Source organism: Prinia subflava, chromosome 12, assembly GCF_021018805.1.
Source record: "Prinia subflava isolate CZ2003 ecotype Zambia chromosome 12, Cam_Psub_1.2, whole genome shotgun sequence".
Classification (NCBI taxonomy): domain Eukaryota; kingdom Metazoa; phylum Chordata; class Aves; order Passeriformes; family Cisticolidae; genus Prinia; species Prinia subflava.
Window position 1 is genome coordinate 9,631,233 of NC_086258.1, and position 23,554 is coordinate 9,654,786.

The 23,554-nt window shown below is 50.8% G+C and overlaps 2 protein-coding genes across 4 annotated transcripts; one reads left to right on the plus strand and one right to left on the minus strand.

The window, feature by feature from the left end:
• Positions 1-146: 146 nt before the first annotated feature.
• Positions 147-10,172, minus strand: RBM18 (RNA binding motif protein 18). Its single transcript, XM_063409628.1, has 5 exons — positions 10,039-10,172; positions 4,512-4,638; positions 3,900-3,986; positions 2,088-2,173; positions 147-753 (listed from the first exon to the last, which is right to left on the minus strand). The coding sequence occupies exons 1-5, from the start codon at positions 10,149-10,151 to the stop codon at positions 594-596; spliced, it is 573 nt and encodes a 190-aa protein (XP_063265698.1). The 5' UTR covers positions 10,152-10,172; the 3' UTR covers positions 147-593.
• Positions 10,157-21,948, plus strand: MRRF (mitochondrial ribosome recycling factor). 3 transcript variants are annotated; one of them, XM_063409625.1, is made up of 7 exons: positions 10,157-10,295; positions 11,138-11,363; positions 11,613-11,768; positions 13,008-13,126; positions 14,752-14,843; positions 20,066-20,225; positions 21,643-21,948. In XM_063409625.1, the coding sequence occupies exons 2-7, from the start codon at positions 11,189-11,191 to the stop codon at positions 21,718-21,720; spliced, it is 780 nt and encodes a 259-aa protein (XP_063265695.1). In that variant the 5' UTR covers positions 10,157-10,295; positions 11,138-11,188; the 3' UTR covers positions 21,721-21,948. The 3 variants fall into 3 exon arrangements, with proteins under 3 accessions (XP_063265695.1, XP_063265696.1, XP_063265697.1); XM_063409626.1 differs by having other exon boundaries at positions 11,141-11,363; XM_063409627.1 differs by lacking the exon at positions 10,157-10,295 and adding an exon at positions 10,708-11,015.
• The last annotated feature ends 1,606 nt before the right edge of the window (positions 21,949-23,554 follow it).

Sequence of the window (23,554 nt, forward strand, 5' to 3'; positions counted from 1 at the left end):
CAGCCTAAATCACACTGAAAATACCTGTGCTGTGTCATTACCATGTCATAAAGTAACTCTGTGGAGTGTGCAAATCAAAATGCAGAATCAATTGGCTTTGGTGCACATAAAATATCGCATGCACAGTTACTAAAGGTGTTGCAAGATCTATTTAAATTGAGTTTTATTGAGATGAAAAAGTTTTTCCATTATAACTACAGCACGTTAATCAAAACCAAGTGCTTCCCCTTCCATTAAAACATGAATTGGAATACATTTTGTTCAAAAATACTTTAAAAAGTAATCAGTTAAATGGAGTATTTTGGGATGTGCTTTACTCCGCTGGCTGGTCACTGTTTCTAATCTGGCTAATGAATGCACACTAACGAGAGGTTGCCTGTGTGTTCATCAGAGGCTTGGAAGGGAACCTATTTCTCTGCACAGCCCTCAGCTGTGAGCTGCACAGGCACAGACCCTCAGGGCTGACAGAGGGCTGTGCTGGCCGTGCCCGCTCAGGTGGCATCGTCCTTCCCACTCTACAAAAGTACAAAAGCATTGGAGGACTCCAGGTACACAAAGCAGAGTTTCTTGCCACCATCATCCATCCATAAGCATCATCTTCTGGATTTCCAGGCAGCTCTGGAGTAAGGAGTAGTCCTTTTCTTATCCGGTGGTTTGAAGTAAGAATAAACGGGTGCTGCAGGATATTCTGCGTCTGGGTTTTCTGCCATCATTTTCAGCTTGGCTTCAATGGCCTTTATTTTTGCACTGACACTGGGAAGAGAAAAAGCAGAAGGGAAATTGAGCTTGATCTTAGCATGAAACCAACTACAGAAATCCAGAGATTCTGCTGACTTCTGTGAATCCTCCCTGCACGAGGAGGGGCCGGGCAGCCCCCAGTGCTGCATCCACAGCGAGGCAGAACGCCCTGCCCAGAGCCCACCCTTCTGCCCTGCAACCTCTGCACGGGTCTGCCCCTCCTGGAGACACCTCAGCACCCCAAAACAACGGCCCTGCACCTACTCAGTGCTTTCCTGAGGACACTGAGCGAGACAAGAACACGGCAAGGCTTCCTGCCTCATTTCATGATGTCATTTCAGGAGGTCTGAGCATGTGCAGCTCGGAGCAGGCTGCTGGGAACAGCAGGGAAATGAAAGCCAGACTTCCTCCCAGCTACAGCCCGCTCGGGATGGGAAAACCCCAGACTCTAATTAGGTCAGGAAGAAACATTATTTCAGCATTAGCAGGGTTTATCCCAAAGGGAGAAGCTACCCTAGGTTACACCCCGAATTCCTAGGACTTTTGCTATTCACTATTCTCCACTGGGTATGGACGGGGAGGAATGTTCCCTTCCCCGCTGTGGCTTCTTGCACCATCCATCCTCACCAGAACAACCCCTTCGTGCCACTGGTGCAGTTAACACTCTGCATGACCCAAACCCCTCTGCTCTTTACCTCCCAGCCTGTACCTGCTGAACTCCAAGCTCATTTTATCTCTGGGCAAATGCATTAATCTGGTCCTGGCTCCTCACAGGGTTCCACTGTTAGAACACAGAGGAAAACCACACACCCTTTCAAACAAACTGTGAACTAGCAAAGCAGCTATGTGCTTTAGGTAAATGCAGTGGTTGGAGAATTTAACCACAGCCCACAAACAAGACCTACAGACAAAAAAACACTGGTGAAAAAAAAATCATTTTATGTGGAGTACTACCTGTGACTTTGTTTTCATCTTCTGCCACTACTGTAGAACTTCTTGCTCATAAGCATTTTGCTGAGCAAAATGAGTCCAGTAAAAACCCAATTCCCATGAAGTGCAGAGATTCTGGCCAAAGGAGCTGGAGTGCTACACATTCCCAACTCCCCACCTCCCCCCATTCCCTTCCTACCACCCATTGGCTTTGCATGTTAGAAAATAAACTTCCAGTCTGAAGTGTCCCACATCAAGTGAATGATTTCACAAGCACTGCCCTTTCAAAAACAGCTTTTTTGCCATGCTGGATTCTCAACACAAACAATGCCAACAACCCTAAGTCTTACTGACATGGAAGAAGTTGGTTCCCTGCCAGTCCCACAGCTGGGTCACCTCTCACCCAACCCAGCTCCTACCTGAGGTTGGACTGGGGTGGCTCCGTGCTAGAAGAGGGCTCCAGGCTGATTGGAAGGATCTTCTCATTTTTACTGTGATCATATCTCTGCAAGCAAGAGACCAAGGACTGAGTCAGCTGCAATTAGGACCAAAGAAACATTTCCCACAGATGGACTTTAAAGCTGGATTAACATCGCCTCAGGTTTTGTGGAGCTTTTGCTAGGAAAGATTTTGGTGGCCAAACACTGAAACAAATCCCAACCACAATATTTGGTTAGTACCAACATGGAATGCAGGCTGGATACTGAACAGTCATGTGCATTGTACTGTGGATCCTCAAACCTTATCCTGTCACTTCTTGTTCCCCTCTGCACGAGGCAGGAAGCACAGATGGTAAATTTGAAGGTAACTACTGTGCTGTTTGCTGTGCTCTCTGTGTGCAGAGCCAGAAGGTAACTCAAGCACAGGACTGCACAGAACCGGGCAGTGCTGGGAGAAATTATGGGGAAAAAAAAAAAAGATCAGCTAGGAGCCACCTCCTTTCTGTAGGAGGCAGCTTGTGAGGCTGTCATCTCTGTGGGCAACGGGCCTCCTGAACTATTTGCAGAGTTCTGCTTCCTTATTTCGCTTGGCACAGAGTCAGGTTTGTTTTCCAGCTCAAACAGACAGTGCCTGGTGAGCTCTCCACTCATCTCAGAGCTGCTTCCCACCACGCTGCTCCTGTCTAAAACAAACTCTCATTACAATAAGCCAAAGCTTTGTGCTGCTAAGCCTTTCCAGGGATTGGAAAATGCCATGAGCAGCGAGGTGATCATTTCTGCAGTTCCTCCCAGACCCCGGAGCAGCTGGGCAGACACTCACTCCTCACTCAGGCCCCTTCTGATCACTCCTCAGGCATCCAGGAGCACGTGGCACCCCAGGAGCTCCAGGTACAGAAAATAGAGACTGGATTTGCACAAGCTTGGATGCGCTGAGCCCTTGAAGTCAGCAGCTAAAACAATGTGGTCTCCTTTAATGAAGATACCTGGTTTGGTTTTTCAAGCATCCAAAACAGATGCACTAACATATTTGATAAGACAAAGCAGAAAGCTGCTGGGAGAATAATCAACTAAAATAAAACTACCCAAGGGAAAATAGCAACAAGCATCTCCCCTCTGCCTCCCCCAAAATCTGTTTATCTGCAAAGAAAGTAATTCAAAATAAACTGCTTTATCAAATACAAGATAGTAAATAACTGTAGAAGAAACAAGAGAAGAATTATAAAAAATTAAAATAAGGATGTTGGATGTTCCAGAAGGTACTGCCTAAGTCAATCTTAAAAACTTGATTGTTTATGTGATGGAGCATGGAATAAAAGGATATTTAGCTTAGATGCAGAGTATGTTACTTTAAAGTCAAAACTAATTAGAGCTGCTGCCACATAAGTGCTTTCAGAAGTGGAACAAAGTAACACAGTAACCGGTAATTGGGAATTTCCATACCTCTCCTATGCAAAAAAACCACAAGGGGAAGGATTCAAACTTCCAGCCAATTACTCACTAAGTTTGGGAAAAGTTAAAACATGGGCATTTACAGAAGTAATGTGTTCACACTGAGCAGAAACCCCCTCCCAGAGAAGCCCAGGTTAAAGGGCCTGTCCTCACTCACAGCTAACCCAGCACGGTTTGGGCAGACAGGAGAAGCTGCAGATTGTAAACATCAACTCTCCAAGCTATTTCCTACAACTGAAATTATCTTGCCAGGCCAAGGCTGCCCTGATAAGAAGGCTTTATTATTGGAGTTTTTCAGTTTTGCAGACTAAAAGCAATCCCTCTTTCCAGCAGCCAGCTTACCTTGACCTGTGCGTGTGCCCACCGCACCACCAGCTTCTTGGAAAGGGCCAGCTTCCCATTGAGACACTGGATCGCCTTCTCTGCTTCCTGCACAGGAAGACAGCTCCATAAACAAACCAAGCCTTCAGTCAAAACCCACTCACAGGGAAAGAGCCCTTTTTATTCTGGTATTTAGCTTAATGTAAGTACAGCTCACTGACAGCACAGAAGGTTTATCCCACTGGATCCCAATTCAGCGACACCTCTGAAAGACTCCCAGTACCCAGACTCATCTGCCTTGCTCCACCTTGCTATGAATCATTTTCTAGAGCTAGTGCATAGTCTGAGGGCTCTTCTGACATCCTCATCACCAGCTGCAAAGAACTGGCCCTTTCTGGTTAGCATTAAAAAGCAGGATTCAGGAAAAGACAGCAGAGGAGAAAGGGAATCACTACTGCCACTTCCAGGAGCAGTCACAAAGTGGCTGTGACAGAACTGAGCTCTTAGAATCTGTTGGTTTGTGTAGACAAAGTACTGAATTTATCCTTCTCTGTTGTAGTTTTGAATTAGCATTTAAAAAACGGGAATGAAGTCATTCATTTATATCAGAACTTTAGATAAAAAGCAACTTACCTGTTTGGTTTCAAAGTTGACAAAACAGTAACCCCTGGGCTGCCCTTCCAGAGCACCAGACTTGTGGAAGAGAAAGTCAAACTGCTTTACTTTGCCAAACTTCTGAAGGAGCTTGAGGAGGTGGTATCTGAAGGAAAGAGGAAACATTTATGACATGTTTCATCCCACGGACAGTGAGGAGATAGAGAGGAACCCCTGACACGCACACAGAGCTCACATCCAGCCGTGTCACACATGGATTCCCAAATCCCTGCAGAGGTGGGTGCCCTGTGCAGCTCCCCTTCAGCATCCACAGCTCTGAGCAGCATCACCAGTGACATTCCAAACCCCCAAGGCACAAAGCTCCCTCCCAGCAGTGCCAGCTGAAGGGCACACACACCTATTAATAGCTACCTTTTGGACAATTATGCAACGGCTCCCAAGGGGTTTGGGAGGGCTTTGCCTCCTGCCTCACTAAATCACTCCTGCTTTTAAGCATGGCCCTCCTGTCTCCCCCTCTCTGGCCCTGATGTGAGCACCTGGAGCTCATCCCCTGCACTCCTCTCCCAGCACAAGCAGGGATCCCCCGGGATCCTGCTCCTCCTGCTGCCCTCCCTCTCCCAGGACAAACCCTCCCCTCCCTGTGCCAACCAGTGCCAGGGCTCTGGCAAGGACCCCCCAGGGCACACAGACACCTGCCTGGAAAAGATGGGGATGCAGGAAGGAAGAAGAATAAACAGAATAACCTGCAACCAGGAACTGCCAGCAGACCTCAACAAAAAAGGCACCAGCCAGCCCTCAGTATCACCCAGCCTAGATCTGCCAGTGCTTCTGCCTCAGACACTTTTCAGGGACATGCTCATGGAAGTCAGACACTTTTTTAGCCAATTATCTTCCTGCCATCCAGTGGGGAGTGTGCTGTTTCCAATAAAACTGGGGAAAGTCAGAGTAAATCTGTCTGCTTAGTATCTGGTGCATTTAGCAACTTAAAACAAGGAGCACATATGCTGTACAGGCCACATCTAATCCTGAAAGTTCTCTGCAGCTTTTTTTGGTTCCTTGGGATTGAAGTGTTTAACAACACTGGCTGATCTGGGAGAAAAGTGACACTCATTGCTCCTTCACTGCCTGACCCCACACCTGACATTTAAGAATTATTTAAGTGTTTAATAAGAGTGTCTTAGTCAGGACTCATCTCTCGAGCAGCTGTATAGTTTTTGTTAGCAAACCACGCAGCCTAACCCAAATTTTCAGTGTTTAAGGTAACACTCAGTGCTCAGAGAGCCCCCAGGATAACACCAGGCACTGGCTGAAAGCTCCCATGGCCAGACATTGATGGTCAGCAGTGGCCAAGACTGCCAAGTGCACCAGGGACTGTCCAGATGGGAAGGGCAGACAACATTTTTCCTAATAAAGCCTGATAGGATGTCTGAAAAGGGCCTTAGCCCTTTGTTAAGCTTCAGAAGCCAGGCAAGAAAGTTCCAGGAACGTGAGTCATCCCACAGGATGGGTCACGGTGGACATTCAGGATGTGCACTTTTAAAGAGGTGAAGGTGCAGCGTGTGCACAGACGAGCAGTGCACAAGGGCCAAGTCACCCCCAGGGGAACACACACATTGTCATTGATTATGGAAGGCTTCCTACATCCTTTGGAATACAGAGGAACTGCACGGTCTTCCAAGAAGCCTATGAGCCCTCAAACTCTGCTCTGAAAGCAAGGGGGACTGAAAAGAGCAGGGTGAAGAAAAGGAGCTGATTACACAGTAGCCAAATTTCACCATTCACACTTCCAACTAGCAGACACAGATGTACAAGTGAAAACATTGACTTTGGAGACGTGATGTATAAAAAACTCCACATCTTGGACCTTCCAGAGCCTCCAAAATATGTAAACGCACCTCAGGTTTGTTTCTGTAAACACAGTGCTACAGAAAGCCCTTGGAATTTCAGCAGGGTGGAAATAAAGTCCTTACCACCAGGACTGTTCCCCTTCTGGCCATTACAGAGGCAGGGGCAGGACAAGGAGGATTCTTCCTGAGTTCTGCACTAAAACCCTGCTTTTCCAAAAGGAACCCTTTGGGGATGGTTTGGTTTTCTTTTTATCTCAGAGCATCTGCATTCAAAGAATACTTTCTTAGCAGTGAGGTGATAATTGCTTCTCTAAAACAATTTTTATTAAGTCTAGAAGCAACTTATGCTATCTATTTTGTTTAGAATCCTTTTTTCAACCCTGCCTGTAATTTTACAGCTGCAGGTCACCTCCTCTCCGTGGAACAGCTCAGAAATCCTGTATAATTAATGAAATCCTGTATAATTAATGGTTTAGGCTGTGAGTATGGATTGTTATTGTTAAAATACTGAGGGCATTAACAGTAACTTGACAAGTAGTTCTTCCAGACAAGAGGTATGGAAGAAGAAGACTGTCATGGAAAACCTGAAGCCTTATTAAAAAAAAAAGGTGAGAAGATGTGAAAAGCTTTACTATGGCAACCCCGTGGCTCATGCAGGGTTTGGGGGCCCTGGCAGCACGGTCAAGCCCCATCTCCCCTTCCTGTCATCTGATGTGAATGCGAGACAAACCTGCAGCTCCCCCGTTTCCTTTTCCTCCCCTCTTCCTCCTGGCACCCCGAGCGCTATTCAGACGCAGGCAAGGCTTCCTCTGAACAATGCTGTCCCAAGGATCCCGCGCGGGGACCGGGCCACATGCAAAAACTATTATTGCAAGGAATTCTGCCCCACCGGGAGCCAGCGGGGGGCTGCAACAACAACTCGTGCACACATTGTTTTGTAGGTGAGACTCATAGAGGTGGGATCCTCCACAGGCAGCACAGAGGCTGAGGAAGTCGAACACCCGCCACTTCATACCCCTGGAAAATGAATGGGCATTGAAAGGCCACGGGAAACCAGAGCTGAAAATGAAATCCCTGCCTGTCCCAAAGGCTGCAAGGTCTCAGAAGGCTTCACCAACAGGAACGGGCAATTCTACCCCACCTGCCTCACGAGACGGAACTGAACCGTGGGTTTGCCCCACGGGGTGGGAGCACTGAGGGGTGATGAGATCACACAGCTGAGCCACAGCACATCCCCTGCCCTGGGTGCAGCTGGGACAGGTGACAGTGGTGACACCAAACCACCTGCTGCCACCCCAGGGCAGGGCTCTCCCAGCTTCCAGAGCGCCTGCAGGCACCATCCTGTGCCACAGGCAGCTGTGAGGTGCCTGGTGCCAGCTGTCCTCCCTCCAGCTGCTGGGAGCTCCCAGCACCACCTGCATCCACAGGCTGACAACATCCAGAGGGTGCTGGATGGAAGGAGTCACCACAAACACCACCAGCGAGGAGGAATGCCCAGCTGGAGAGCCACCACATCCCGTGCACAGGGCACGCCAGCACCCCCGGCCGAGGCACGCTCGGTGTGTGCAGTAACCTCCCAAAGCAGCAGCTCCCAGCCTGCAGTTTGTGGGCAGCCCTACATTTATAAACGCCTGCTCCTGCAGCTTGTGCTCCAATGTATACATTACCTATTAACTCCCCAGCACTTGACTGCAGCTGTAGTTTGCTCTTTAAATGGAAGTCTTGGATTGATTCAAGACTTTCTGATCTCAATTCTGCTCGAGAGTGTCACAACCACTTATTAACTCTGCCAACAACTCAATCAACCTTACTCTGTCTTAAACAAATCCAACATAGAAACAGCAAAGGCAACTCTTTAAAAAACAGATAAAAGCAGCAAATGCAGAAACATTTCGTTTTCAGGGGTTTGATTTAGTCATGTGAGTAGTAACCTCAACAGGAATAATTCAGAGGAACAACTAGAGATGCAAGCCCTTAGCATGAGAGAATAAGGGTCAAGATGATTTACAGAAACTTACTGAGCACACACTTTCTCTACACTGACAATGTGCTAAAAGGAGCTTCCTCCTCTTTTGTTCACAGGGAAATGGAGATACATCATTTGCAGGAGAGAAGAGCCATTTCAAAGCAAAACAAAAAGCAAGGCACAGAATTGTAAAGCCTGAAATAAGCAGCAAGCACTGTCACTCATCACTAGGCAAACTTTAAACATTCAGGAGCACGGAAGCACTCCAGGCTTGAGAGCCCTGGAGAAACCACCATACTCACTTCATCCAGCTGATGAAAACTGTAAATTTTGCCATATAAATCTATTACTTATCTGGCCAGGATTAAAATGAACAGCCTACACTGAAAGGGTCTTTAACACCACAGAGGATCACCCTGGGCAGCGAAGGATCCAATGCACACACACCCTCCACTCCTGTCCTCACACCAACCCAGCTCCCGAATCCCTGAGGACCCAGCAAACAACACTCAAGAATTCCTACATCTAATTTCACGTGGTCAGTGAATGTGGACACACCACAGCAGCGGAGCTGTGGGATGGAAGTGGTAATTAAGGCAGAAACCTCCCCAAGCTGAATGGCTGAAATCACAATGCATTAATGATCCCATTTAGAGGCTATTAGGGAGCCGCTCTGCTCAGATGAGCCACACTTAGAATAAAACCCCAGCACCTGCACACACACAAAAAGAACCAGGAAGAAAAAGTATTCCACGACAGGCACACACAATAGTTAATCAAAAATGCTTGTTTGTTATGAGTGTGTAAAGCCCAATTTGTTTTGGTTTGCTTTTCTTTTTATACAACCTAGTGATTTCACAGCATCCTATCCAAATATTGGACAGCACATCATATTCCCTTGACAATTTAGCTGTTTAAATGTTATGTTTGCTCAGGAGATAATTACCCATAGCCTGGAGAAAACACGAAATGCTCATACACACGTTTGATTCCTGCATTTACCCACCACAGCAGCCATTCCCACCACTCCCACCTCCTCAGCATCCACTGCTGCAGTCACTCTCTGCTTAAATCACCCCCAGTAAAACACCAAAAGGAGCTGTTGATTGACACAGACGCCTGCCTGCCAGGTCCCCCCTGCCCACCCTCATTTCTCCACACACCCCAGCCACTCTGGGTACAGTTTCCAGGGCTGTGCCTTGCTTTACCATTGTTGGCACCCTGCAAGTCTCCAGCCTGATACTCTACATGTCCCAGGTTTGGAGGACAGGGATGTTTCCAGCCCGGGGCTCCCAGCCCGAGCGGTGTTTCAGGGGGTGTTCGCAGGAGTTCAGAGCTGTCCCTGAGCCCTGGCTCCGTGCACAACACCCCGCACACGGACGATTCCCTGCCTGCTGCTCCTCACAGTGCAGATCTGCTCGGCGGGCGATTGTCGCCCCTCGCTGCGGGGCAGGGGCAGGAGGCGGGAGCGCTCCCGCGGCCTGTGCCGCCCGCCGGGCACGGGGGCACCGCGGGCACCGCCGGCACCGGAGGCGGGGCGGCGCTGGGGCCGGCGCCGGGCCCGGGAGGGCCGGGGAGGGGCAGGGCAGGTCCGGGAGGGGCGATGCGGCCCGGCCGGGAGCGCTCGGTGCCGCTGAGGGAACACGGCCCCGTCCGGGGCGGCGCCGCCGCGGGGCGGGGCCCGGGGGGCTCCGCGGGGCGCGGGTGGCCGCGGAGCCGCGCCGTCACTCACTCCGTGATCTTGGGGTCCAGGTTGCCGATCCAGAGGCGGTGCCCGTCCTGCAGCGCGCCCTCGGAGAGGATGGAGGCGTTCTCCAGCGGCAGTGCCTGGCGGCCCGGCTCCATGGCGGCGCGGGGCGGCCGGGCCGCGCTCACCGTGCCCGGGGCCGCTCCGTGCCCGTGCAGGCCGCGCCCCGCCCTTGGCGCCGCTCGCTGACGTCACGCACGGCCGCCGGTGACGTTCTGCGGCACGCGCGGGGCTGCGCCACGGTGAGCGAGGCGGTGGCGCCCGCCCTCCCCCGCCTTCCTTCCCCTCCCCTCCCCTCCCCTTCGCCGCCCGATCCCCGATCCCTGTCCCCGATCCCCGATCGCGGCCCCCGATCCCCGATCCTCGGCCCGGCTTTCCACGGGGCACCGGGGCCAGCGGGCCGGGACCGGGGCGCCCCGACAAGCGGGAGGGGCGTGGGCGGGGCCAGGAGCAGGGCGTGACTGTGTGAGGGGCGGGGCTATGATGGGCGGGGCTATTCGGGGGCGTGGTTATGCAGGACGAGGGCGGGGTCTGGGTGGGTGGGGCCGGTCCGCACCTGCGCGGGGTCTGGGCACCGGCGGGACCGGGACCGGGACCGGGATCGGCACCGGGACCGGGACCGGGACCGGAACGGGGACCGGGATCGGGACCGGGATCGGGATCGGGATCGGGACCGGGACCGGGACCGGGGAGCAGGGGAGGGAATCGGGTGCCCCCGGCACAGGGAGGGCCGGTTCCCCCGCTGGCCGCCAGCAGCAGCTCCCCGGTCTGTGTTGCCGCAGCTCTGAGCGCAGCAGATCCGCAGCTGCTCGAACTCCCCGGAGCCTCGAACGGCCCAGGCGGGAATAAACCCTGGGAATACGGGGGTGTCAGAGCTCGTGAGACAGAAATGAAAGTTTCAGCCCAGCTGATGTGCGCCCACCCGATCCCGGGGCGAGCTGGCCCTGGGTTTGGTGTCAGAGGTGCGAAGGCCGTGCTGGTACCGTGGGCAGGGCTGGCAGCCACCGAGCCCTTCCCGCTGATTTGCCCGGTGGCCGCTGCAGATGCCCAGACCTGAATGTGACCCGAGTCTGTTTGTTTTTAGCAGGCCGAGCTGCCCTGCTGCCCTGCAGGTGGATCAGGAGCAGCCTGAGCCATGGCTGTGGCGCTGCGCTGCCTCCGCCCTGTGCCGGCCCTGCTGCTCCGTCCCGCCCTTGCCGCGGGCAGGGGGCTGCCCCCGGCTCCCCGGCGCTGCCCGGCCCCGCTCCTGCAGGGCTGCGGGCAGTGTGTCCAGCAGATGCTGCTGAGCAGGCAGCTGGCTACCAAAAAAGGTAAAAATGGCAGCTTTTTCCACGGGTTTGCAACCTCTGTCTCAATATTTATATATTTTTATATATTTATTTATTTTAGCTGTTGTGCTGAAGTAGTGAGCTCTTTGATCATTAAATACTGTTACTTTGGTTTTATTTCAGTTTATCTCACACTCGATTCTAAATCTGAGCAGGACTTTAATATCTTCTTTCTACTTTCCAACTAACTTGTCAGAAGTAGAAACTAATTTTTTTTTGTGTAATCTCCAGCTAAAGGTAAAGGGCAGAGTCAAGCCAAAGTGAATATCAGCGCTGCCCTAGTTGAGGATATTATCAATTTGGAGGAAACCAGTGAAGATATGCAGGCAGTCATAGAAGCTCTCAAAGAAGATTTCAGCAGAAATCTCAATATTAGAACCTCACCAGGTTGGTAACTTCCTTGTGTGATGCTCTGTAGCCTGCAATTAGGACACAAATCCTAGTAATGGACAACTCAATTTTTTTCAAAATCGATTTTCTTTTCCTGTAGTTATCCATTGGGCATCCAATTCCTACAGCCCTGACATCCCCAGCTAGAGGCTTTCTTCACCCTGAGCTTGACCAGGAAGGATCCATTTTTGTTAATAGCTTCCTGGAAATAGCTTTTTTAAGTGGGAGATGTCAAAAGTGTCTAACTGAACTGTTTGCAGATGTGATGGAGAAGCAGGTTGTCAGCTAATGGTGCAGTAGGGCAGGAAAAATCCAATTGCCATTAAATTAGCCTTTTGGAAATTGCCATTGGGCTGGTGTCTGGCATATACAAACTTCTTTCTGCTGTGCATCTTTGTGGGTAGTAACTTGTACAAGCCTCATTCGCTTCATGGATTTTGTGTTTTAGGAAGAAATGTGAATGTGTTTGGCTAAGCCACAGTTACTATAAACTCTATATACTCTGAACATACACATTTGTAAGTGTATCAAGTTTCAGGGATAAAATTTAACATTAAACAATGACCAAATTTGAATCATTCACCACCCCAGCTCTGGCAGGGGCACTTCTGTCTTTAATGGAGCTGGAAAGTGTAGCTCAGGCTCTTAACTATTTATTTTAACCATAGGTATTTTTTTTAATTGCACTGATAAAGTACCTCCTGTCCCATGTGCCTGTTGGCCTGTTAACATTTTGCAGCAGAAAGCAGAGAGGAGATTAAAAGTAGCTCAGGGAGAAACTGAATACTTTAAATTAGGCAGTGTACAACATCCCTCTGGGGCCTGGAAAAAAAAAAGAGGGGTTTAAGACAGCACTGCTAAGTTAAAGACAAAATGTTGCTTGATTTTTATAGCAACATTTTGATTTTCTTTAAGTTGTAAGAATTAAAAAATAACCATTTCCCTTTAATCCTTAACAACCCTGCTTAGTTTTGCTATTCTAGTAGCAAAAACAAACAAGAGTTCTGTTTTCATGTTTTTTGTGCTTTAGAGCAGCTTTGAAATATTTAACTTGTGAATACACAGGGGGTGCCTGAACACAAACAGCACCTGAAGCCTGCATAAACACCGTTTTTTCCTTTGTGACCTCTGTATTTTGCGTGGCAGAAGGGCAGTGGGACAGTGTGGACACGTTTTTCTCCAGCATCACTGCACAGTGTTTTACCACACTGACCCCCCTGTGTTTGGTTTTTTGAGGGGCCCTGGATCACATAACTGTGGTGACAAAGGATGGGAGGTTTCCGCTGAACCAGCTGGGGCAGATCTCACAGAAGTCACCGCAGCTCATGATAGTGAACATGACCAATTTTCCAGAGGTGAGGACTCGCTGGGAGGGGAGATGATTGTCACGGGAACAAACAGGTTGATGCTGAGCAAAGGAGGGTTCAGACAACATCAGTCAGACGTGGCAGTGCTGCAGGCTGGGGCTGGGCTGTGTCACTTGGTGCTGACACAGAGCAGGAGGGGCAGTTTGCTGCTGACAGCAGCTCCCCAGCCCCTCGTGGCTCCCAGAGCAGCTCACCTGCAGCAGCACAGGCTCGGGGGAGAGTTACTGAGGGCTGTGGTTCCTCTCAGGGTTGTAGGCAAGGAGTGCCACAGTTACAGGGGTTTGCTTTGCAGGCGCTTTTCCCTCAGCTGGATCTGCAAAACAACACGAAGGGACATGGGCCAGATGCCTGGATTCACTGTGCCCTTCCTTCCCTGCCCATTTCCCATGCATTTGTGAGAAGTCTGAGCACACAGACACTCACCTGAGCTGCACACACTCACCTGAACTGCACACACACTCACCTGAGCTGCACACACTCACCTGAACTGCACACACTCACCTGAGCTGCACACACTCACCTGAGCTGCACACACACTCACCTGAACTGCACACACACTCACCTGAACTGCACACACACTCACCTGAGCTGCACACACTCACCTGAGCTGCACACACTCACCTGAGCTGCACACACACTCACCTGAACATGCAGTGATGTCACACATGAGGGACCTGAACAAATCTGCAGAGCTTTAGTTTGTGCCTCAGTTTGGCAAAAGCTGAGCTTTATAAATATAGTCTGAGCTACATAAATACTGCAGCAGCCTGGAGCTAAAGTTAATAATGGCAAAGAGTATCAGAAATAGCATCATGCCTGGTAGGAAATGTGAGTGCCACAGGAAAAAAGACTCCTGGGGCTTGTCAGAGTCAAGAATGAAGTGACCTGGCAGAATCCTGTGGGTGTTCTTGGCCAAGCTCTGCTTTAACCCCAAAGCTGGCACTCTGTAGAGGTGCACCCACACCCTGTGATGGGGTGAAGCCTTTTAATCACCTTGCAGTCACCAAGAAAACCTGCCACCCCACCTTCTAAGCAGGGCAGAGTGTCAGCCAGCGGCAGGGGAGTTCTGAGAATTTAATCCTCAGTAATAAGCTGTAAAATAAACAGAGCTGGGCACAAGCACAGGTCCTCAGCCATCTGCTACTGCCCTGCTGTCCTGTGTTCAGGTTGTAGTGCTGAGGTGGTTAAGTTCATTAAGGTTTCAGAACTGGCACTGGGTGATTTCTAGGGGGAAACATGCAACTGGAATTTTTAAACGCTCAAAATCTTTCATCTCCTTTGCCACAGTCAGGCCCTGCCTTGGGAATTTATTGCGGTTTCACTCTGCGTTGCCTCAAACCATTCAAATAGTTTCAGGGAAGCAAAACAGTTTTCTTTTGTTGCTGCTTCCCTTCCCCTCTGGTCCCTCCGTGCCCCCTACCCCAATACAGCGGCCGTAGTTTCCCATTCGGGTTGATCAAAGCTCTCTGCACCAATGTAACTTCCTGATCTCGCTGGTAACAGAAGTAAATGTTTCCATGTTCCATGGAGATGGATTGCCAACTATTGACAGAGTTCTGGCATATGGGAATGATTATTTCCTAATTCCCTTTACCTTTTGATCTGTTCCACAGAGCACAGCTGCAGCTGCCAAGGCAATAAGGGAGAGTGGCATGAACCTGAGCCCGGAGGTGGACGGGGCGGTGATCCGGGTGCCAGTTCCCAAGTGAGTGTGGGTGCCCGAGCTCCTCAGCGTGCAGGAGAACACACAGCGCTGCAGTGAGTGCCCTTCAGGGGGTGAACATGCGTGACTGCTGTGCATCCCCACGCAGCTGCTTTCCAAAGAGCTGCAGTTCGGGTTTGGGGGAAAATCTGAGGCCTAACAAATGTCCTGTGAAACCTCTTGGGAGTGTCTGAGCTCTAAGTCACCACATCCTGGCATCTGGTGGTTGGTCTGATTTTTCATCTGCCCTCTGCAGAGAAGGCTTGGTCCTAGCTGGCTGCAGCACTTTGAAAGAGAGAGCCAAAGGCTTTTGAAAGGATATTGCTCTAATTCAGGGGCTGATTCTTTGCTGCCCTGCTCTAAATTCCTGGAATTACACCAGCACAGAACAGCAGTGTTGAACCAGTAGCATTAGGGGAGAGGACCACCTTGCTGCAGAGAGCACTAGAAGGAACTGATGACAGGAAGGAAATTTATAGCTTTGACAGGAAAATCTGCTCACTCTTTTGTGCAATACACAGTGAGTAACTGGTGGCTGTATGCAAAATTTGGTGTAGGGCTGGGAAAGCAGGTTAGCCCTGGGTGAGGGCTGAGCCTCTCTTCTCTCACCCAACACAAGAATCTCCCAGACCTTGGACGAGGCAGGAGGTGCTGCTGCATCCATGCTTCAGTCTGGATCCTGGCAGTGATCCTGGGAATCCACTCAGATGAAATCAGAGACCTCTCACACACACAGAGCCTGGCACAGGGCTGGGTGCCACAAGGAAAATTCGTGAGTTCCTGTGGGTGCTCAGACCTCATGGAGCATCTGAATACCCCGGGCAGGTGTGGCTTTACACCACGGTGAAGACAAACAGCTCTCACACAGGGCGTGCACAAACCTTGCACGTGCACTGCCTTGCACAGGCAGGTGACTTCTTGGTAACCAGGTATTGCTTGTGCTGTGAATCTCCTTTAAAAATTCCGTGGAATTTTACCCAGCATTTTGATCAGAGAAGTCTAATTGCAGCTTTCCGTTGCTGTCGGTGAGAGGGAATGACATTATCATTCTATTTGCTGATTTTCCTTCCCTGTGCTCCCTGCCCTTCCCCCATTCCTCAGGAGAGGAGGCAGAGGAGGAGGAGGGCACCATTATCTTTGTAATTGCTGAGGCTCCCGGGTTGCTGCACAGTGGTTTGATTGTTAATGGGCACTTGGGTCATCCTTGAATATGAATTGCAGGGGAGGAAACTCCAAAACTGCAAATCCCAAGCTTTAACAAAATACTGTGTTTTTAAACAAATGTGTACGGTCTGGCACTATCTTGGGTGGTGCTGCAGAGTGGAAACAAGGCTTCTCTTCCCAGGGAAGCCCTGCCTCGTGTGCTGCTGCGTTCCTCTCAGGCTCAGGCTGCAGCTTTGGTCCCCTCCTGGAGCCTGGGCAGTCCTGAGTTAAGGATTTTGGCTTGGGAGCTGTGCCCTCACTGGCACCTCCAGTCCCTTTTGCTCTCCAGCTCCGTGTCTGGGGCTGTGGGAGTTTCAGCCACTTAATGTAAAGACAAACACTTCCAGCCTTTTAAAGCCCCCTAATGAAAAAGGCAGGGCACAAATAATTACGTCCCTCATTTACTTTTGAATTTTTTTAAAAGTTTTGCGTTATTCCCAGCAGTTCATGGAAGATGCAGTGAAACTGCAGAATTACGTCAGGTATGCAAAATAAGCTACAAATCAGAAATGAAGAGACAATATTAATATTGGTTCTGCAGATTTTGGTCCTTTCATGAAGGGAGGCACAGTAAAAATAAAACCAAGTCCAAGTTGTCCTTACCTGTTATTACAACCACTCTTCAGTCTGACCTGTCAGCAGGACACACACGTGTCATATTTTACCTTGTGCAGATCCAGCTGTGCTCCAGAGTGATTCAAAACAACATTTAAAAATGGAGTTTGCTTCTCAGTATTTATTCTATCAGTTTAGTTTTTGCAATGCAATTTTAACAGAAAAAATACACTCATGCCATTGGTGTTTACTTCTGCTGCCTGCCAGGATCCCTCTGCTCCCCAAGGCATTCTCCTGTTTGTGTGGCTAGCACTGCATAGGCAGTATTTATTTGTAGAAAAAGTAGCCTCTGAGGGTTTAAAAATAAAAATTACAAAAAAAAGAAAAAAGAAAGAAAACTATCCATGGGAACATTTGTATCGGTTGCTCTCTTGGCCGAATTTGACCTGACCTTGTGTCTTTTATGGTATTGCCTCATTTTTAGATTCATCTTTTTTGGACCTATTGTGTTACACTGGATATTGTTTGTAAATCAGTAATATTTTTACACATGCTTTACTGAAAGCCAGATGACTCATTTGAAAGTTTAATGACTCATTGCGAGCCTTTTTTTTTTTCCCTTTGCCCTTTAAGAAATAAGCAAAGATACCTACTATGGGCAGAAAGGACCAAACAATTTCACTTGAAAACACCCCAGAGCTGTAGTGAGCTGCTCCTGCTCCTCACCAGGAGCCTCTCGCGTGCGTTTTATTGAGCAATAGATGTTGCACCCTGTGTTTATCTGCAATTATGAATGCAGAGTGTTTAGTTCAGCCTGCTCTCCTTTAACTGATCCCTCTCCTCACAGGAAATTCCTGGTGTTGGAGGTACAGAAGTCACTCTTACCCAGAGAAATCTCTTGTGCTGAGCCGAGCTGGGTCACCCTCTCTGAGGGTCTGCCACACGCAGGGGTGGCACATCCAAGGCTGCTTTAACCCCTGGGGCTGGAGAAGGCAGAAACAGAAATGTTCCTCAGATAAAAAGAAGTGACCTCCCCTGACAATGTCACTCACCAGGCTTTGCCCTGGCCCAGGCAGGACAAGGCTGTCCCTGGGGGAGTGGCAGGGACTGACCCTGCTGCTCCATGGGCTTGTCCTCATTCCCCATCTGACCCCCCTTCCCCAAGTTCACTTCACACTTTGTTTTGGCTTTAGAAGGGGGTAGGGATGATGGTTACCAGACAGAAAAGAAAACATACCTAAGAAGAGCTTAAAAGTCCCAGATCTCGGGGCAGGATTAAAACAACTGTCCTTAGAAACCTCAGGCCTGGCTTGTGTTGATGGATTCCTTAACCAGAAACAGCATCTGCTTGGAAAAGTGTCCATTTCTGGCATTATTGGTAGCATTGCTGAGAATTTACACACGGCCTGGCTGGAACATAAAACCCGCTGAGAAACTCCCCGGCACTGCGCGGTGATAAAAAGAAATTGGTGTTAATAAAGACAGACAGGGAGGCATGAAAGCTGTGACCCGGTGCCAAGAAGCAGAGGAAATCTGGCAGCGCTGCATAAACAAAAACATTTCCTTCAGGCTCGGCAGCCCCGGGCGGGCGTGATGCCCTCAGCACCGCTGGGGCTCCGCAGCTGAGCGGCTCCGTCCCACCCGGCAGGAGATGGAGACACTCCCAGCTCCCTCCTCCAGGCTGAGCAGCCAGGATTGACTCCCTGCTCCCCCCAAAAAGCTGCCTGTGAGCTGCCTGTGGGGGTTCCAGACGGGCTCTGGCAGGGGAGGCTGGGTGTGAGGAGCCCCAGGGTGTGGGTGTTGGGATGCAGGGAGCCCCGAGGGTCCCTGCTCCCTCCTGGGCAGGCGTTTGGGCCAGGCTGGAGCCTGTGCTGGCCAGAACCCTCCTGCCACGTGTAGTGAGTCAGGCTGGAGAGCAGGGAAGGTTCATCCCCAGAGGTGCTGGCACTGCCCAGGCTCCCAGGGAATGGGCACAGCCCCAGGGCTGCCAGAGCTCCAGGAGCCTTTGGGCAGTGCTCTCAGGCACGGGGTGGGGTTTTGAGGTTGTCCTGTGCAGGGCCAGGAGTTGGACTCTTCTAGATCTGGGTGTTCTGAGGTTCCATGTGACATTCCCTGGCCAAGTCCCTGCCCAGGGAGGGCACAGGCCTGCTGCTCTCTGGCTCTGCCAGCTCTCCTGGCGATCCCAAATTCCTGTAAATGCTGACTGGTTCTGGGAAGGCTCTTCCCTCTGGCACTGAAATGGGGATGGCAGCCAGAAACCTGGCTGTGGGGATGGGCTGAGGGTCCAGCTGTGCCCCCAGAGCCCCTGTAACCCACACCCACTGCAGGGCAGAGCCCAGGGACTCCCACCCCACATTTCCTGAGCTCTCTGTGGAAATGGCCTGGCCCCAGGGTTTTGGTGACCCAGGCTGCTGCAGCCAATTTTTAAAACTCCTGTGAAATGTTTATTTTGCAGTATCACCCCCACGCATTCTCCTGCTGGTCAGTCTCAGGGAGTGCACCAAGGTTTTTCCTTCTCCAGGCAGTCTGGAGACTCCAAGAGCTGTGAAAATAATTAAAATATTGTTAAGCACTAGCAGTTGACAGTGGTCAGCTGTAGGTGCTGGAGCATGACTCGAGCTAAGGGGACACATCAGCCATTCCTGAGCCTTTTTGATGGCCCCCTCACCGCCAGTTTTTAGTCTGGGGCAGAAAGTGGAACATTTTTTGGTGACACCACAGCAGTAGGTGGCCCCACACCAGGGGGAAGGTTCAGAAGTTCTCCTGGGCTGAGTTACCTGTGCCTTACCATGTCCAGCAGCATCCTCTTGTCAAGCCAGGTGTTCTTGGTGGGGAGTCCTGGTGAGCTGGAGTAAGACTGAGTGGAAGATAAGCTCATTAGCTTCCAGGTACATAATTCAGGCTCTTCAGCTGCAGGGAGGCAAATCCAAGTTTCAGGAGCAGACATTTCCTCCTGGCTTTGCAGTTCTGTGCTTTTTAGGATGACACTTTTTAGTTCCATCTTTCAAGTCTGGAGTTGGATTTTTCCTCTTTCCCACACATGCTTTGGCAGCAGGAAGCAAGGAAAGTCTGAACATTTCAAGATGACTTTCAGGCACTGCAGCAACAACTGTAAAGCAAGATTCAGTCCAAGATCCCCAGCTTAGGGCTGGGCTGGAAATTTTCCATTCTAGGCTCAAGACTTGCTTCCCTGGGATGCTGTGCAGAGCTGGCAGATTTTCTCAGGTGGACCAAAGCAGAATAAAAACGTGCCCTGAGCTGTTCAGTGCCTCTGCCCTGAGACACAGTGTCTCCACACAGAGCCAGCCCCCCCTAAAAGCAGCAGCTTTTTTGTGTCCCTGGGCAGGACAGCACCAGTTGGACAGGATCACTCATTTACCCAGAGTCCTTCACAGAAAATAAATCTGGCTGTGCTACACATGACACTGCTTTTCCTTTTGGTGTTTTTCCTCTCCCCTCTCTCCTAGGGTCACGAGAGAGCACAGGGAGAATCTGGCCAAGCTGGCCAAGCAGTCCACCAACAAGTCCAAAGAGGCCCTGAGAAAGGTGAGAAGCAAAAGCATCACCCAAGTAAAGAAGTTCAAGAACAAGGTGTCAGAGGATACCATCTGGCTGCTAGAAAAGCAGGTAATTTTTCTTTCCTTCTGCCATGTGATGGTGTCCCACAGCTCAGTGGTTTGTCCCAGCCCTTGCTGACAAATCCTCAGCACTGAGAGCCCAGAGGGGCAGTGGAGAGCCCTGGGCTGAGTTTTTGGAGCTGGCAGGGACATCTGTATCTGCTTTTTCTTTGTGAGATTTGGGGCTTCGATCTCAAAGCCAGATTTGGGATATGAACCACTGTGAGCTGACACAGGGAAAAAGAATTCCCCAAAGGCTTTTGTACTACGAGGGATTGTTGCACAAACCAGCAGAATTTAGGGAGCAAAAAAATCCATTACCATGGCTGTACCACCACTCATGCTATGCCTGGCCACTGCAAATGTGTTAATGAGCATTGCTCCAGTTGCTGTTAATGAAAAGGCTTGCAAGATTATCTCTGTTCAGAGTTTTTGGCTCTAAATCAGGAAAATACTTAAGCACATGCCTTATTCCCTAAGAGCAGATGTCACTAAAGTCAATTACTTGGGCATAAACTCAGGCACGGCCTAAGTGTTCTGCTGAATTGATGCCTCTGAAGGCAGGCCATTACTTCTTAGCTGTTTGTTTATTAACAGCTAAAGTTAGATACATTGCAAATGCTCTGGGACAGTTCTGTGTGTGCTCACAAAAATAAACATCAGTACACAGAGCGTTTGTGCAAGCAGGACAAATGGCCATGCCCTGGTAACCAAATCCTGTGGGGAAGCAGAGCACACAGCTGGTGTTCTGCACTGCTAGAGGTACCATCTCCAGTGGAAGCTTTTTGCTGTACCCAAATTTTTCATTATGAGCAAAGGTCATTGCCAGACCTGGCGGACAAGCAGATCCTAATCCTGTGAAACCAGTGCACAACACACAGGGTGCTCCACTCTTTGCCTGCCTGCTCCTTTTCATCCCTTTGGCACACTGGCCACGTCCATCTCTTGTTACCAAGAGAGCTGATCCCTGGGCAGGGCTTGAGCAATCGCCATTTTATTTATTTTTACAAGAAATAAACAGGTTCTTATGTGATGTGTGAATTCCAGGACACGACCTGTGTGTTCCTGCAGTGCTGCCAGAGGTAACAGCCCCTCTTCCCTGGTGCCAGCACCAGCAGGTCTCTGTCTCTGCCCCGAGTCTCCCTGTTAAACCTGACCAAGCCACTTGTGCAGCTCAGGCAGGAGTTTGTGTGGGGATTCCTTTCCAGAGCCTTTGACAGTCCCTGCTGTCACAGGCCGGGTGCCAGGTGGGCACAGATTCCCTGGGGGCTGCTGGGAGCCCCAGGAGGGGTCAGTTACTGCCCCAGCACTACTGGGATTTTATTGGCACTTTAGGCTTTGTTCCACAAGGTGATTTGGTCACTCCTTTCTCTTGAAACTGTGGCATCACCTCACACAGAGCTCTGATTTGTACTGTCTTACAACAGATCCAGCAAATGGCAGACGAGGCTGCCACAGAGATGGACAAGCTGCTGGCAGCAAAGACCAAGGAGCTGCTTGGATGAGCACCATGCCCGTGGGCACCCTCCCCCTGGGGCAGGAATGGACTGGCACCCAGCCCTGCCCGGAGGCAGCAGCCTCAGGGATGGGCAGGGGCAGCCCTGTGCCTTGGCTGCCCCCATTGCCTGCCTTGGGGTGCTGAAGAGAGGGGGGAGCTCTCCTTGCTGTCCTTTATCCGGGTGGGAACAGAATTTGATGAACTGAGATCAAAAATAAAGTATCAGGAAGGAGGACTGGAAACTGCTGGAGGCACAGAGGAAGGACTACCCTGCTCACTTTCTGCCCCATCTCTGCGCTGCACCATCAGCCCCCTGGAGCCAGGATCACCCATGAGAGGAACCTGCCTGTCCTGTGCAAACCTCAGCATTTATTTCTGCTTGAAATCAACTCAAAAAGAGGTGTGGGGCAGCAGCCTGGTGACAGCCAGGTCCTGGTTGGTGTGTTCCCTTGGCTTCATGTGTTCCAAAGGCGGCATTTGCCCCGTTCTGTGGCTGGCAGCTGCCAGCAGAGTGGGAAGGGATGGGGGAGCTCAGCACAGGGTGGGCAGGAGCTCTGGGGGCAGAGAACTGAAACCAGTGCTGTCAGCACAGCTGCTTTAGCCAGGACCGAGACCCAAAGCCAACACAGGAACTTCCCCAAAGCAGCATCTGCCTCCCCAGCCACTTACAAAACGCCTGTGAGTCTGTGGCACCACAGTTCAGGGGTGGGAGGAGGTAGAGGCAGAGCAGGTCCTGAGCACATCCCCCAGCTCAGCTCCCCACTGTGAGCAGGTACTTCCCGAGGGCAGCAGAGGGCTCGGCGGTGGCAGGAGCAGGAAGGTGGTGGCAGGAGCAGGAAGGTGGTGGCAGCCCCCAGCCCTGCTCCCAAGGCATTTGGGTTCAAAGAGCACCAAGTGCTCTGCACTCCTTAAATAAACAACTCCCCAAAAGTTAGTTTGTGTGCCGCAGGGAGGGGGAGGAGGATGAAGGATTTGCTCTGCTAGGGCCCCACATGTCAACAATTTCTCTGCTTTGTGTATTTTGGCCAAAGCCCTTACCATGATAAATGAATAAAGGAAGATGGCGAGCCCAGGGCGGTTCCACAGCTCGGGAAATTGCTTTCAGCCGATTACTGGATTTCTTTTGACATTTATCAACTGGGCTTTTTTTTTTTTTCCCCATTGTTGCAGCCTCAGCATCCCCACAGCAGCCTGGGCTGGAAGGGTTTCCCTCATACCTGCCCAGGAGCAGCAGCTGCTGGGCTGGGAGCTCCACAGAGCCAGGGCAGGTGGAGAACTGCTGCTGCTCGTGGAGGCAGGTACCCAAATATTTACCACTGCTACGCAAGGAATAAAACCTGTGGTAAAACTACCCCGGTGCTGGGCTGGGGAGCCCATTAACCTGCATGCCCCTCCTCACCCTGTGCCCTGCAACAGCCAGGAGCAGCCACAGGGCCCACAGAAACTGCTCCCAGCCCTGGTGCCACCAAAGCAGGGCAGATAGGATGTGAACCCGGGGAGCTGTGCCCCCACAGTCCATCCTGCTGCTCATGGGACAAGCAGAAAAAAAGCACAGCCCCAGCACCTCCCAGTCACACAGACCCAGGAAAAGAGAGGATGGGCACTCACCACCAGCTGGCTCACAGGGCAGCCCTGGAGAGGTCCCACTTTGCAGCACAAATCACCTGCTGCTCTGTGCACATCAGGAGCTGCAGCACAAGGTCTGCCTGCTCCAAACACTCCTCCACTGGCACCAGCAGGAACCTCTCACTTGGTGCCAGCCTGGATTGCACCCAGAGCTGATAAGAAGCTGCAGCTGATGCTGTTGGCGGGTGGGAGAGGAGCTCCAGCTGTGCCAAATA